The sequence below is a fragment of the Lipotes vexillifer genome, unplaced genomic scaffold (assembly GCF_000442215.2).
Source record: "Lipotes vexillifer unplaced genomic scaffold, Lipotes_vexillifer_v1.1 scaffold225, whole genome shotgun sequence".
Taxonomy (NCBI): Eukaryota; Metazoa; Chordata; class Mammalia; order Artiodactyla; family Lipotidae; genus Lipotes; species Lipotes vexillifer.
The window spans coordinates 555,292-568,208 of NW_006787630.1; the positions used below are offsets into that span (position 1 = coordinate 555,292).

Here is a 12,917-nt window from a genome sequence, read left to right on the forward strand (position 1 = left end):
CCCCGTAACATAACAGAACCCATCTGGACACGTGGCCTCCCACAATGAACGCTGCACTCTATCCTTGCCTGCGCGGGGCGTGGCCACATGGCCACGTGACCACGTTCTGGCCGACGGCTGGCGAGCTGAGATGAGCTGAGATAACCGAAGAGTCTCTCCGCCCCCTCCCTCCCGGCTGGGGCCAGGGGCTGAGGACAATGCCTGGGGGTGTGCAGCAACACACACAAAGAACCTGGCCCCCAACACTGAGGGCCATCCTACTGGCCCCAGGATGCTCACACCTGGATGGTTACTTCAATCGACATTTGAGGCTCCTGGGGAGTCCACCCAAATCCTCTGACGGGGGTTGAGGCCGCCCGGCCGCAACCTGGACCTTCTCAGCACTTATTCCGGAAGCTCCCCCAGACCCTCCAAACCCTCTCTGAGTGGTGGGCGGGCTTGTTAGGACGCTGGATTTTGCAGACTGCAGGCACACACACAGCCCTTAGCACTTGAGTGAGAGCTGGCCTGCGGGGGGCAGGGGGGCCCATGGGAGGAGAGGCCTCCGCCTGAGGGTTCACAGCTGGACCAGGGGTGCGCAGGCTGCCTCGGGCCCACAGGCAGGCTCTGTTTAGCCCCAACTGTTGGTCCTCACAGTCTTTTACATTCTGAAGTAATTCACCGCAAGTGTTCATGGGTTGGCTGCGCTCACAGGGAAACACAAATTTCAAGCTTTTCTCAAATAACTGAGCCGGGCCGTCTAAGCAGGCCCCACCCCCGTGGGGCAGCAGGGGTCAGAGTTGTGCAGTATTGCCCCCGGGGTGCAGCTGGGGCCCAAGACGCCCTCCACATCACACGTTTCCAGAATGCTCTCTGCCTGGCTGGCCCCTGACTCTCCGGGTCAGCCTGTCCTTGGGAATCCTTCTCACTCAGCTCGGGGCCCCCCGACCCGCTCCAGGAAGCCTTCCTGTACCCCTCACGGATGGCTCGGACCCCTCGTTGAGGATCCTGCAGCTGCCTTGCTTCCTCATCTCGGCCCTGACCCCTTGGCCCATGACTGTGGCTCCAGAAAGGGGGACACATCTCTCAGCTCTTTAGCACCTGTGCCTGGCCCAGGGAGACGGTCAGTGTGTTTGTGGATGGATGGACGGAATGAACGAACAAACGATGCTCACCCCATCGTGGACGAGAGCCTTCCAGGTGTGTTCCAGCTTCTTGATGAACCTGCAGAGAAGAAAACGCCCAGAATGTCAGCCAAACCTTCAGGTCCAGGGGTTCTCTTCTGGGCAAGCCCATCCCAGGGGACACTGGTGATGTCTAGGGACGTTTGTGGTTGGCACAGGTGGGAGTGTTCCTGGCATCAAGGGGGTAGAGGAGCCCTGGTCTAGAGGAACGAGGCCACCTGTTGCATCAGCCAGAGGCCACCTCCCCTTTCCTGCCCCCTTGACCGCCCCCCCACCTGCTGGCTGCTCCCACCACATTCTCTGGGGGCGGCAGTGGAAAGGTCATGGTACATAGTCCCCGTGGGGGACAGAGCCCACCCTTCCTCTCTCCCACGGGCCAGGCTGAGCCCGGCCCCTTGCTGCTGGAGTGAGCACCCTGCACCGTGACCCCCAGCTAGGCCCCGCCCAACACTGGGGCTGGGGAGAATGTTGCCTCCTCCAGGCAGCCTTCCTGGACACCTCTAGGCTGCAGGGGGAAGGAGCCCCTCCTCTGGCACACACCCCCGCCCCAGGGTGAGCTCCCCTTGCCCCACCCAGGGTCTCTGCAGAAACCATGGCTTGCTACTCGGAAAGCTGCCTGCTCCTGCTCCAAACGGGAGGGAGATGCCTGCAGGGGATGGGGTCAGCCCTCAGGAGAGGAAACAGGCTGCAAACATCAGCAGTCTGATGGGCAAGAGGTGGCCAGCAGGCAGAGGAGTCACCCAACGCCAAGTGGAGTTCCCGGCACGGGGTGGGGTGTGGACGGGAGAGGGGGACCGCCACGGCCACAACCTGCCTGTCATGCCTGGACTGTGTGTGATGCGTGTGTGTAACTCCTTCGATAAAAAACTAACAAGAGACGCTCACTGCTGTAAGCGTGCAAAGCACAAGGCACGGGTAACGGAGCTGCCCGTCACCCAAGGGCGTCTGGTTCCTTCGGCTACACCACACTCGTGTCCACACTCGAGACCACACAGCACAGGGCACCGGCTGTGAGCATTTATTTCTGGAAGTGTAGGAACCTTCCAGAGACGTTGCACTTCCCAGCCACAGGGTGCTTCTGTCTTGCTCTGTTCAGCCCAGCACTTGCCACACGGCAGGGCCCACAGTCAGTCAGGTGGCGACACCTCACCCACCACCCAGCCCTGCACTGGCCCTGACCGGGCCCTGACCGGGCTCTCACTGGAGAGTGGGGAGACAGGGCGGAGGCAGGCACCCACCCGTAGGACCGCAGGCTGGAGGGGGCACGGGCTCCCACCTGGAGGACCACAGGATGGGGGGTGGGCACCCACCTGTAGGACTGCAGGATGTCGATGATACCAATGTGCAGCAGAAGCCGCTCCCCACGGCCGTTCACAGCGGGGATCCCGCCCATCCTGGGGAAAGGGGTCGAGAGTATCAGCACCTGCAGAGCTGGCCCAGGGGCAGGCCTGCCTGTCAGGGGCACAGGCTGGAGGTGGCCTGGAGCCCCGAGCCTGGGGCCCTGGGCCTGGTCTGGGACTTGCGGGGACAGAGATGGAGGGAGACGCAGGCAGGACTGATGGGGCCTGGGGCTTGAGGATCCACACGCTCCCTGTAGGTGGCAGCCTGGCTGGACCCTCAAAGGGGGTCCAGGCACCTGGGAACCCCACCCTGGTGAGGGGTCGAGCAGCTCTCCCAGCCAGCTCACCAAGTCAAAGCTGGAGGCCACAGGGTGCAGAGGGGTCCCGGCCATGAGACCCAGATGCACGCACACCCACACGTGCACACGCGGAACTTGCACACACGTGTAGGCACATGCACACGTGCCCGCATGTGCATGCGCAGGCTCCCAGGCAGGACCAGGCTTCCAGGTGCAACCTGGGGAGTTAATGGCCTCATGCAGCCCCAGGCCGAGCCTGCCAGGCGCACTTAGTGAGGTTGCACGATGCAGCAGCTGTCCTGCAGTTATTAGGGCCCCAGAGGCTCTGCCAGCCACACTCCACACCTGAGCTCACCGGCACGCCCTGCCATCCCGCCTGGCCTGGCACCAACCCCATGAACGCCAGACGGCTGAGCTCCAGGCCAGCTCGTGTCCTCCCAGCCTCAGCCCAGTCAGGGCCCTTCGGCTGGCAGCCCAGTGTGGTGGCCAGGCCAGGGTCAAGCCTCGGCCCGTCCCCCAGCTGGCTGTTGCACCCTGATGGCTACCCCCACCTCTGAGCCTCCTTTTCCCAGCTGAAGACAGGGGGATGCCACCCTCCTCCTCCAGGGCCCCCTACCCCCCAAGGACTGAACAGGGCCCGGAAGTGGAGGGTGCCGCTGGTTCCCGGCATGGTCAGTGCCTGGTGATGAGGGGACAATCGTGGCACCTGTCCACAGCAGCGGTTTCCATCTGGGGCGACTCTGTCCCCAGGGGACAGTGATGCTGTCTGGGGACACGTGTGGTTGTCACAACTGGAGGGCAGGGATGCTGCTCCACCCACCACAGTGCCCAGGATGCCCCAGAGAAAGTGACCCGACCCTGAATGTGAGAAGCACAGGGTGGGCAGTAGGGATACCCCGTGAGTATGTCTGCGACTGCGCCCAAGCCCCCAGGGCAGGACCAGGTCGGCCGGGTGGGTGGGGTCGGGGGAAGCACTCCTCTCTGGACCTGGTCACCCCTCACTGCCGCCTGGCATCGCCAGGGAAGGACCGTTCTCAGCCCTGCCCCCAGTGGGTCCTGGGTTTGGTATCTTGCTATGAAAGGGTCCCTCATCCACAGCTGTTTCCACCTTCCCCAGGGCTATCCTTCAACACCTTTCCAGCTTTGCTGCCTACGGTGGCGGTGCTTTAACCCACCCTGGGGCCCAGCGGGAGGGAAGGGGATCTGTGCTTCCCACAGGGATGGCCAATGATCTCCATCTACTGACTGACTGATCTGGACGCCCTGGTCAGAACACCTGGCTGCAGCTGTGTGCCCACCGTCCACCCCTCGAGGCGCAGGGGGCTGGGGGATGGGTGGGCGCTGCTGTCCGCTTGACAAACCAGGAACAGACCAGACCCCGGACTCGGTCGTATCCCTCTCACCTTCCTCACGACTCCCCCCGCCCCCCTCTTCTCGCCTGGCAAGGGGGCCGGGGCAGAGACGAGAGCGGGAAGCCCCCGAGCCCCGCCACCTACGTGTCGTCCGTCTCGATGGCCTCCCCGCGCGCGGCCCCGCCCTGGATGGACTCCATGGCCGTGGAGTAGAGTGCCTTCTGGCCCAGCGGCCGCTTCTCGTCAGCGGTGCTCTGGGCGCCCTCGGCCTGCCGCTCACGCTCCTGCTGGTCGATGTTGTGCACGCCCAGGAGCAGGCTGTAGTCCATGATCTTGAAGCTCTCCAGCACCTGCGGGGCCGGGGGTCAGGGGGAGGTGCCAGCTGACCCCCAATCCCCACACCCTGCCCCCATCTGGGTCTGTGTCCACTCAGTCCCCACAGCCAGGTGGGAGGCCCCGTCCTCATCCCACTGGGGACCCCAGCGGTGGGCCTGGGACGCAGCTTCTGACTCGAGGCCAGGCCGCCCTGGCCCTGGTTCAGGAGCCCGGTTCTCTGGCCACCACTCCTGCTGCAGGCCCCGAGGTGCAGCCCAGGACGTGGACACCCGGGCCCTGTGGGGTGGGCTCTTGGAAGCCGTGGGGCCCTGGTGGTTTTTCTGGGGAGTCTGTGTCGAGCTTCCAAAGGGGTCTGGGAGCCGGGGTGCAGAGGGGACCCTGGAGGACCCAGGCCTGGCCTGAGCCCCGCCAGGCCTCCGTATCCTCGCCTCTGAGGCCGAGGGGGGCGTGGGTGGGCTGCAGTTGCAAGGCCTGCGAAGAGGCTGGCGGGTGTTCTTTTTTCCTAAGAAGCACCTGCCCACGGAGGAGGGCAGCTCGGAGCCCGCACGAGCCTGATCTGAGGTGCACTGTAAGGTGAGGGCCCTCCTTGAAAACACCAGGCTGCTCCTGGGGCTTTGTTTCGGCAGCAGGAACACAGCCTGAGGTGGGGCTGGGGCAGGGAGGGAGCGCGTATCTCGGGCTCACACTGCGTCCCCACTTTACAGGTAGGAAAACCAGGGCTCAGAGACGGAGGCCCCGTAATCACGGCCGCAGCCCGGCGCCTCCTCACCAGGCAGTCGCGCTGCAGCGTCTTGACGAGCGCGGAGAAGGTGTCGGCGTCGAGCACGAGCCCGTCAGGCACGTCCTGGATGAAGTCCAGGTCTTTGTAGGTGGGGACGCTCTTTTCCTTTTCCTTCTTGCTGGCCCGCCGCTTGTACGTGGAGCCCTTGAGGTCGAACTTGAGGTGCATCTTGACCACGCGCGGCAGCACATTGTTCATCACCACCACGCGGATGTTCTTCCCGCCCGACTGCACACAGTACAGCCCGTAGAACTTGGGCAGCAGCGTCCGTGGGTTCTGGTTGAGGTTCTGGGGAGGAGAGGGTCACCGGAGATGAGGCCGGGAGCTGTGCCCACACCCTGCGCAGCACCCTGTCTGCCCCACACATCTCAGGCCAGAGGCCACCTCCTCAGGAAACCCACCCTGACCACCTCTCCCAGGCTCGTCCCTCTCTCCGCGCCCCCGGCACCCTGACTGTACAGCCAGCCAGACGAGCTCCCCATCACCCCACCTGGAAGAGCCAGGAGGATCTGTTTCTACAGAGCCAGGCCCAGCGAGAGACCGCCTTTCCATAAAGGGCCCCAGGGGATGCTGCTGAGGTGTCTGGGCCTGGCTTCCCACCAGGTCAGACCCAGGTGTCCCACCTCCCCAGCCCAAACTGGGGGGATGGCGGGCACGGCCTCCAGGCGTGTCCAGGGCAGGGGTCAGCAAACTCTGGCCCGAGGGCCAAATCCAGGTCACTTGTCTTTGCACAGCCGGGAGCTAAGAATGGTTTTACATTGTTAAAAAACTAAAAGAAAAACAGTGTCCTGTGACATGTGAGAATTACGTAAAATGCTCACGTCAGTGTCCAGAAAAGAAGTTTTACTGGCCCTCGGCCATGGCTACTTGCTCTCGCCTTGTGTGTGGCAGCTTTCTCGCTGCAACAGCAGAGCTGAGCCGTGGAGACAGAGGCTGTCACTCACAAAGCTGAAATGTGACCCCGTGAGCTAGGGGAGCCGGGGGTCTCACCCAAGATCATACACGGCTGGGGCAGGTGGTGCGCCCCACAGGGAGAGATGGGTCACGACCTGTGCAGAGCTGCCCGGGGCCTCTGCCCCCGCCCCCATCTGTGTGTGTATCAGGACCCCCACTATCACAGGCCAGCAAGTCTGAGGCTCCTGCTCCCACCCCTGCCCAGCAGCCCAAGTGCCAGCTGGCAGCCAGGCCCACCTCCCCAGCGCCTCTCTGAGTCACCGGCTGTTGAGACACGAGGCGCGAAGCCATGATTTCTAAGACCCATGACTCAGGGCAGTGGGTTGGGGGGATGGCCAACAGGGCCCAGATGGCTGTTCCTGCTCGCCATGTGAGGAGGTCCTATGGGTGAGGCTCAGTGACCCAGGACGGCCTGCCTGGAGGGGATGGTGCCCAGGGCGGGTGGTGCCGGGGTGTGTGTGATGGGGGGAGGGAGGTGCCGGTGCCTGGGGTGGGGGCAGTGCTGGTGTGGGGGGACTAGTGCCCACGGCTCCTCGGGCAGAGGGAGGAGGAGGGTGTGAGGTCGGGGGCGCTGGGGCTGGAGGGGCACGGCGCTCCCACCATGTAGTAGCCGGGCAGCAGCTTCTGCAGGAACTCGGCCTCCTTGTGCATCACCGTCTTGATGATGAACTCATCGTCGCTGGTGACGTAGAACAGGGAGCCGCTGGCACCGGGGTTGGACAGCTCGATGAGCGGCTCATTGCACAACGAGTACTGAAAAGGGTGGCAGCGAGTGGGTGGGGTGCTCACCAACCCCCACCCCCTGGGGGCCCAGGGGCTGGCGGGCAACCCCGAAACTGGTCACCGTCAGCTCCATTTTACGGACAAGGCCACTGAGGCTTGGAGAGGGGGACGGTCTCGCCCAAGGCCACACAGCACGGATTTGAGCCTGGGCTAAGCCTGCAGCCTCAGTGCTGACCCACTAGAGTGTGTTCCCTCTCCTGTGAGGGACAGACACCTGGCCGTATGGGGAGCCGACACACCTGGCCACGACTCGCCTCCCAGCCTCCCTGCAGCTACGACAGTCAGCTCTGGCCCGTGAGCCGTAAGCACAGGCTGCCGCGTGGGACTTGGGAGAGGCTTTCTAAACGGGTGGCAGGAGCTGGCGCACCTCCTGTCTGCACCCCTCTCTTCTTCCCACCTGGAACCCTGCAGCGGCACTGGACCACGTGGTGACCTTGGGGGTGGAAGCCCGGCACCGGGAACGGCAAAAACAGAAGCTGCGTGCCTGGTGAGCAGCCCACCCCAGCCCCCCCGGACACCCTGGCCCCTCTCATCTCTCTTCCCCACCTCCTAGTCCCTGACACCCACGTTCCACCTCCGTGATCACTGCCCATCATCCCCGCGCACCCGCTCCGCACCACTGGATGGTAAGTTCTAGGCAGACAAGGATATCTACATGATTTGTTCACATAACAAAAGGGGTTCCCAGCACATACTTCAGTGCCTGGCACAGAGTAGATGCTCAGTTGTTAAGCAAATGAATGAAAAGCAAGGCCTGCAGGCCTTTTCAGCTGAGTCAATGAGGTACTTTTTGGGGTTGAGGCTGTCTGGGTCAGGTTTTCTGTCCCTTGCACCCCCCAAATCCTAACTGAGTACCGCTGGTATACACAGCGTGGAGGACAGGCCCCCTTTCCTATCCACAGAGAAAAGCAGGGAGACAGACACAGGACCCCACTGCCCTAGGCCCAGCTCCTGGATCCAACTAACACCTGACGCCACAGCTGCCCCTGGATGTCCAGGCCCCTGAGCCAAAGGCTACCCTGTGTCCACAAGCACTAGGTGTGGGGGTGCTCACAAGCTGGAGCCCACTTCCAGGGCTCCTCAGAGCCCACTGACAGCCAACCCTGGATCCCACCTGCCATCACCCCTTCCGGGCATGGAGCAGGACTGCACTGCCTGGCTTCTCTGGGTGGGGGGTGGGGGGGGCGGTGACGCTGTCTGACAAGCACTGGCCAGTGAACTGTGAGCACAAGTGGTGGGTCATCCCCAGGTTGGAAGATTTAAATGCTGCTGTGAGCCTTCCAGAACTCTCCCTCTGCCACGGGGGCCAGACGTTTGGGGTGGGAGCTGCTTCGTCAGCCTGGGTGTGCCAGTGATGAGCACAGCCCCTAGTCAACCCAGGGCGGACACAGAGTGTGAGCAAGAAACACACCACTGTCATTTTAGGCCACACGGATGCAGGGGTCTTACCCAGCATAATCTGCTCCGTGCTGACTGATACATGCTGTTCCCAGTGCTCCTGTTTCTCACGTATTACTGACTCTCAGGAGCACCAGCGGAGCCAGACTCAGGTCCAAGGGAGGAGAGGGACCTTCCTCAGTCCCTTGACCAAAAGCCAACTGCCACTTTCTCAGTACTACCTGACACCCAAGCATATTTCCACATACCCCCTGGTCTGCTGATGCCTGATCTCAGCCCTGAGAGGTAGGAGCCAGCAGTTGTATTGCCCCCACTCAGTGTGATGGAGGCAGAAGCCAGCTCATATGGCGGTCAGCACAGTCAGGATATGCCGACTAACAAGCAGCCCCCAGACAGCACTCACAGTGCGTCTGCTGTGGGTCAGCTGGGGCTGTGTTCTTCGCTGTCACTCAGGGGCCCAGGCGGAGGCCACCCCAAGTGAGGCACTAACACTTCGGGCATCTCTCCTGGAGTGGTGGGGGGACAGTCAGTCCTCCTGCCAGGGATTCTGAAGCCCAGTCTTGGCACCGGGGCCACGGCAGTAAACAAAACAGTCCGAATCCTTGGCTCCTGGAGCTGACATTCTTTTTTTTTTTTTTTAATTTATTTTATTTTTAGTTTTGGCTGTGTTGGGTCTTCATTGCTGTGCGTGAGCTTTCTCTAGTTGTGGTGAGCGGGGGCTACTCTTCACTGTGGTGCGTGGGCTTCTCATCGTGGTGGCTTCTCTTGTTGTGGAGCAGGGGCTCTAGGCTCGTGGGCTCAGTAGTTGTGGCGTGTGCGCTTCAGTACTTGTGGCTCACAGGCTCTAGATCACAGGCTCAGTAGTTGTGGCACACGGGCTTAGTTGCTCTGCAGCATGTGGGATCTTCCTGGCACAGGGCTCTAACCCGTGTCCCCTGCCTTGGCAGGCGGGTTCTTAACCACTGTGCCACCAGGGAAGCCCTGGAGCTGACGTTCTAGTTGAAGCCAGACAGATAAATAAAGTAAAACACAGTGTGTCAGATGGTGACAAAGGGCACTGAGAAACATCCCGCGGTTGAAAGGCAGACGTGCTGGAGGCAGCTACGGTGGCCAGGTGGCCAGGAAGGGTGTGTCCCCTGAGGAGCCAACATCGAGCAAAAGAACGTGACCGAGCCTGTGCAAAGGCCCTGAGCACGTGCAGCTGGTGGAGGACAGCACAGGGAGGAGGCCGGGTGGCCAAGGGGATGGTGCAGTGGAGTTCGGCTGGGAAGGGAACCAAGGAGGCCGACCTTTATTTTGAGTGGGGGGACAGCTAGGGAGTGACATGGTGTGATCTGTGCCTTAAGAGGCCCCTCTGGACTTTGGGGGTGCGAGCCTGATGGGGTGCCCAGGTGGGCGGGGCACGGGCTGGCCAGGGGCATCAGTGGAGGGTGAGGAGTGGCCAGATTCCGATGCATCCGACAGCAGGGCTGGCAGGACCCCCAGCAGGGCTGGCCGTGGGAGCAAGAGCAGCTCAGGGAAGGCCCGGACGGGGGCGAGGGGCATGCAGCTGTGGCCACAGCCATTGTCCATCCCTGCTCTGCCTGTAGCCACTAGCCACAAACATCCACAGCACAGAGGCCCCACCCAGGTGCCATATCCTCCTTGTGCTCTGCCAGGCATGGGCCCGCAGCCACCGCCGGGCACCTTTGGGCACAGACTACAGCGAAGCACCCTGCAGGAGAGCAGGGACGTCGAGCGGAAAACCCAGCAGAAGGGACGTGTCCAGTTCTGTACAGGATAAATCTACGGGCAGAGAAAGTTCTGGAACCAGATGGCTAACAGCAGCTGCCCTGGGGAGCAGCTTGGTTGGGGCCGTGGGTCTTGGGCCTCATTGGGCGCCGCTGCCGAGGGACAGGCGGGTGACAAGCAGGGGCTCCTGAGCCAGGTAACCCACCGTCAGGACGGGGCCATGGGCAGACGACCCCCGATTCAGGAAACAGCCCGCCCCCCCCCCCCCACCCCCATGCCCTGCTGTCCTGAGCTAAGATTAAATGACATTTAACCCCAGGAGAGCGCAGGGGTCTCACAAGGGGTGAGAATGACTATGCACAAAAAAACCTGGGTCTGGTGCCTGTAGCTGGGGCGGGGGGCGGCAGCCGGGGGGCGGCAGCCAGGGGCCGAGGCCATGATCGTGGAGGAGAGGGGAACCCCGGGGGAGGCAGAGCCAGCGAGGGAGGCTGGGGACAGTCTGGGCGCCCGGTCCATCCCTGCCCCGCCACGTGGGCTTCACTCCTGCAGCTCGGAGCGACCCGGCCCGCAGGCTGAGGGGCTCCGCTTGCCCTCCGCATGGCACCCATTTCCTTGCCGTGTTTCCCGGCTCGCTCCCCAACGGCCGACGCCAGCAGGCTCCCCAAGGCCCTGTCTGCAGCACCCCCACCCCCTCGGGCCCAGGATGGACACGCCTCAGGTCTGAACCTTCCAGCGAGTTTCCAGCCCACCAGGGCCCCGTGGCCCAGAACATCCAGGCCATCGCCGCCCTCCTGCTGCCATTCCAGGCTCACGCTCCCTCCGTGGCCTATGTTGGAGGCCGCAGGGCTGCTGCCTGCCTGTCCCTGACGGTGTTGGTGGGAGTGGAGGTTAGGGAGAAACAAGAACACTCCTCGTCTGGGAAGAGCAGGGAGAATGAAGTTGAAGGTCGCCAAGGTGGGGCCGGGTGACCTCAGACGTCTGAGGTCCCTGCACTTTGCTTATCAAGTTCAAGATCAGGCCCCAGCCATCTCCGTGGCCCACCTCTGTGGACGTGGCAGTTCCACTGTCCACTCCCTGCTAATGGACACCAAGGCCATTTCTCCCCAACTGTGAACAAGGCCGTAGGTCTCCCCTCCCGGTAACATGACAACACAGAGTCTGGGTAACCGGCATCCTTTCTGCTGTAGAACCACCAGGCTGCACACAAAATGCTCCTCCTCACGCCGTGGCAGACGAGGGAAGCTCTTCCCAGGGCTGGGATGGGGGGGGTCGCGTGGGACTCGGTGACTTCTGAGCACTGACCAGGCAGAGCTGGGGAGCCCCAGGTCACATGTGTCCCCGGCCGGAGCAAACGCTGGGCCTCCAGAAGGACGTGGCCCTGGCTGAGGGCACAGCTTTCCCACAGATTAAGACCCGAACGGGAGCAATCGGAACACAGTCAAGGCCCCCCAAACCCACGGATCGGGCCTCCCCGGAGACGGCAGGTGCTGGGAGGTCAGACGTGGGCGTCTTCGCATATGCCAAGGCCTCCACGTGCAAAGTCACAACGTGTGACCAGGCGGGACTGGAACAGACCAGCCGGACCTTCTGAAGTGGATACTCTGGCCAATGAACCAGACGCTGATGCCGTGAAGCCCCATCCGGACGTGACCTTCAGGAGTCCTGACATGGATGCGAGGTCACAGGGTCTGCCCTAGGTTTTGTTTTTTCTAACTTGAGAGACTAAAACCACAGCGGAGCCGGGAGGACAGAGTCCAGGCTGGTGGCCAGGAGCACAAGCATGGCCGGTGACGGGACAGTCCCTCCAGAATGAGCGCACAGGAGACTGTAACGTCTGGAAGGAACAGACGGCTCGGCCAACGGCCAGCGAGAACCGAGGCCGGCCCGCCCCGACTACAAACTGAGCAGGGAGCCCGGTGACGCTGCACCCACGTTCCTGTCCCACAGAGACCAAGAGGCAACAAACAGGTGGTGATCTGAGCTGGCGAGCCTGGGCTGGAGCCGGGGGACTGGGGACGCAGCAGCAGCCGAGGACACACTCACCAAGTAGTCATCCGGCCGGATCCCGAAGAGTTCCCGGAAGTAGCGGAAGGCGACGGGCGCGTAGGTCTTGAACCTGAAGTCCTGGAAGTGATGGGCGGGGGTGAGGTTGCTGCCTTCACTGCAGAGGAAGCAGGGGGGAGGTCTGTGAGGGATGGTGGCTCGTGTGCTCTCCCCTCACCCACTGATGGCCCGCCTGCCTGCCCAGGCCCAGGCTCGGCCCCAAGGTCCCCAAAGAGCCAATCCAAAAAGCAACACGGGGCTCCCGATGGGACAAAGGGCCATGGCCAGCCTCGGGCTGTCCCCCAACAACCACCCTCCCTTCATCAGCAACAGAGCCCACAGCATTGGGTATACACATGGCTGCCCAGAATAAGACCACTGCCAGCCTCTCCCACAGCCTGGTGTGGTCAGGGGGCTGCCAATCCCCTGTGAGTGGAGGAGAAATGATGTGGGTCCTTTCCTGGTCATGCCCTTAAAGGGCAGGGGCATGTGCTCTCCTTCTCCTCCTTCCTGCTATTGGAATGCAGGTGTGATGGCAGGAGCCTAGGCAGCCCCCGGGGGCCACTGGTAAGTAAAGCGGCATATTGAAGATGCTGGAGAAACCAGAAGGAATCCGGGCCACCCAACATCACGGAGCCACCTGACCAGCCCTAGACTATCAGTGTGTGAGTGTGTCGTGTGCGCGCGTGCACATACACAGGCACACATATGAGAAACAACGGACTTCTGTCTTTCCC

General features: G+C 62.5%; 1 protein-coding gene across 1 annotated transcript in view; it reads right to left on the bottom strand.

Moving 5' to 3' along the window:
* The window catches only part of PIP5K1C (phosphatidylinositol-4-phosphate 5-kinase type 1 gamma), a 58,947-nt gene that overhangs the window by 12,517 nt on the left and 33,513 nt on the right, over positions 1–12,917 (bottom strand). Inside the window, exons 5-10 of the mRNA XM_007460429.1 lie at positions 12,181–12,298; positions 6,826–6,978; positions 5,260–5,559; positions 4,299–4,504; positions 2,474–2,557; positions 1,155–1,203 (exon numbers count right to left, since the gene is read on the bottom strand). Of these exons, the coding sequence (XP_007460491.1) occupies positions 1,155–1,203; positions 2,474–2,557; positions 4,299–4,504; positions 5,260–5,559; positions 6,826–6,978; positions 12,181–12,298 (910 nt within the window). The remainder of the gene's footprint in view (positions 1–1,154; positions 1,204–2,473; positions 2,558–4,298; positions 4,505–5,259; positions 5,560–6,825; positions 6,979–12,180; positions 12,299–12,917) is intronic.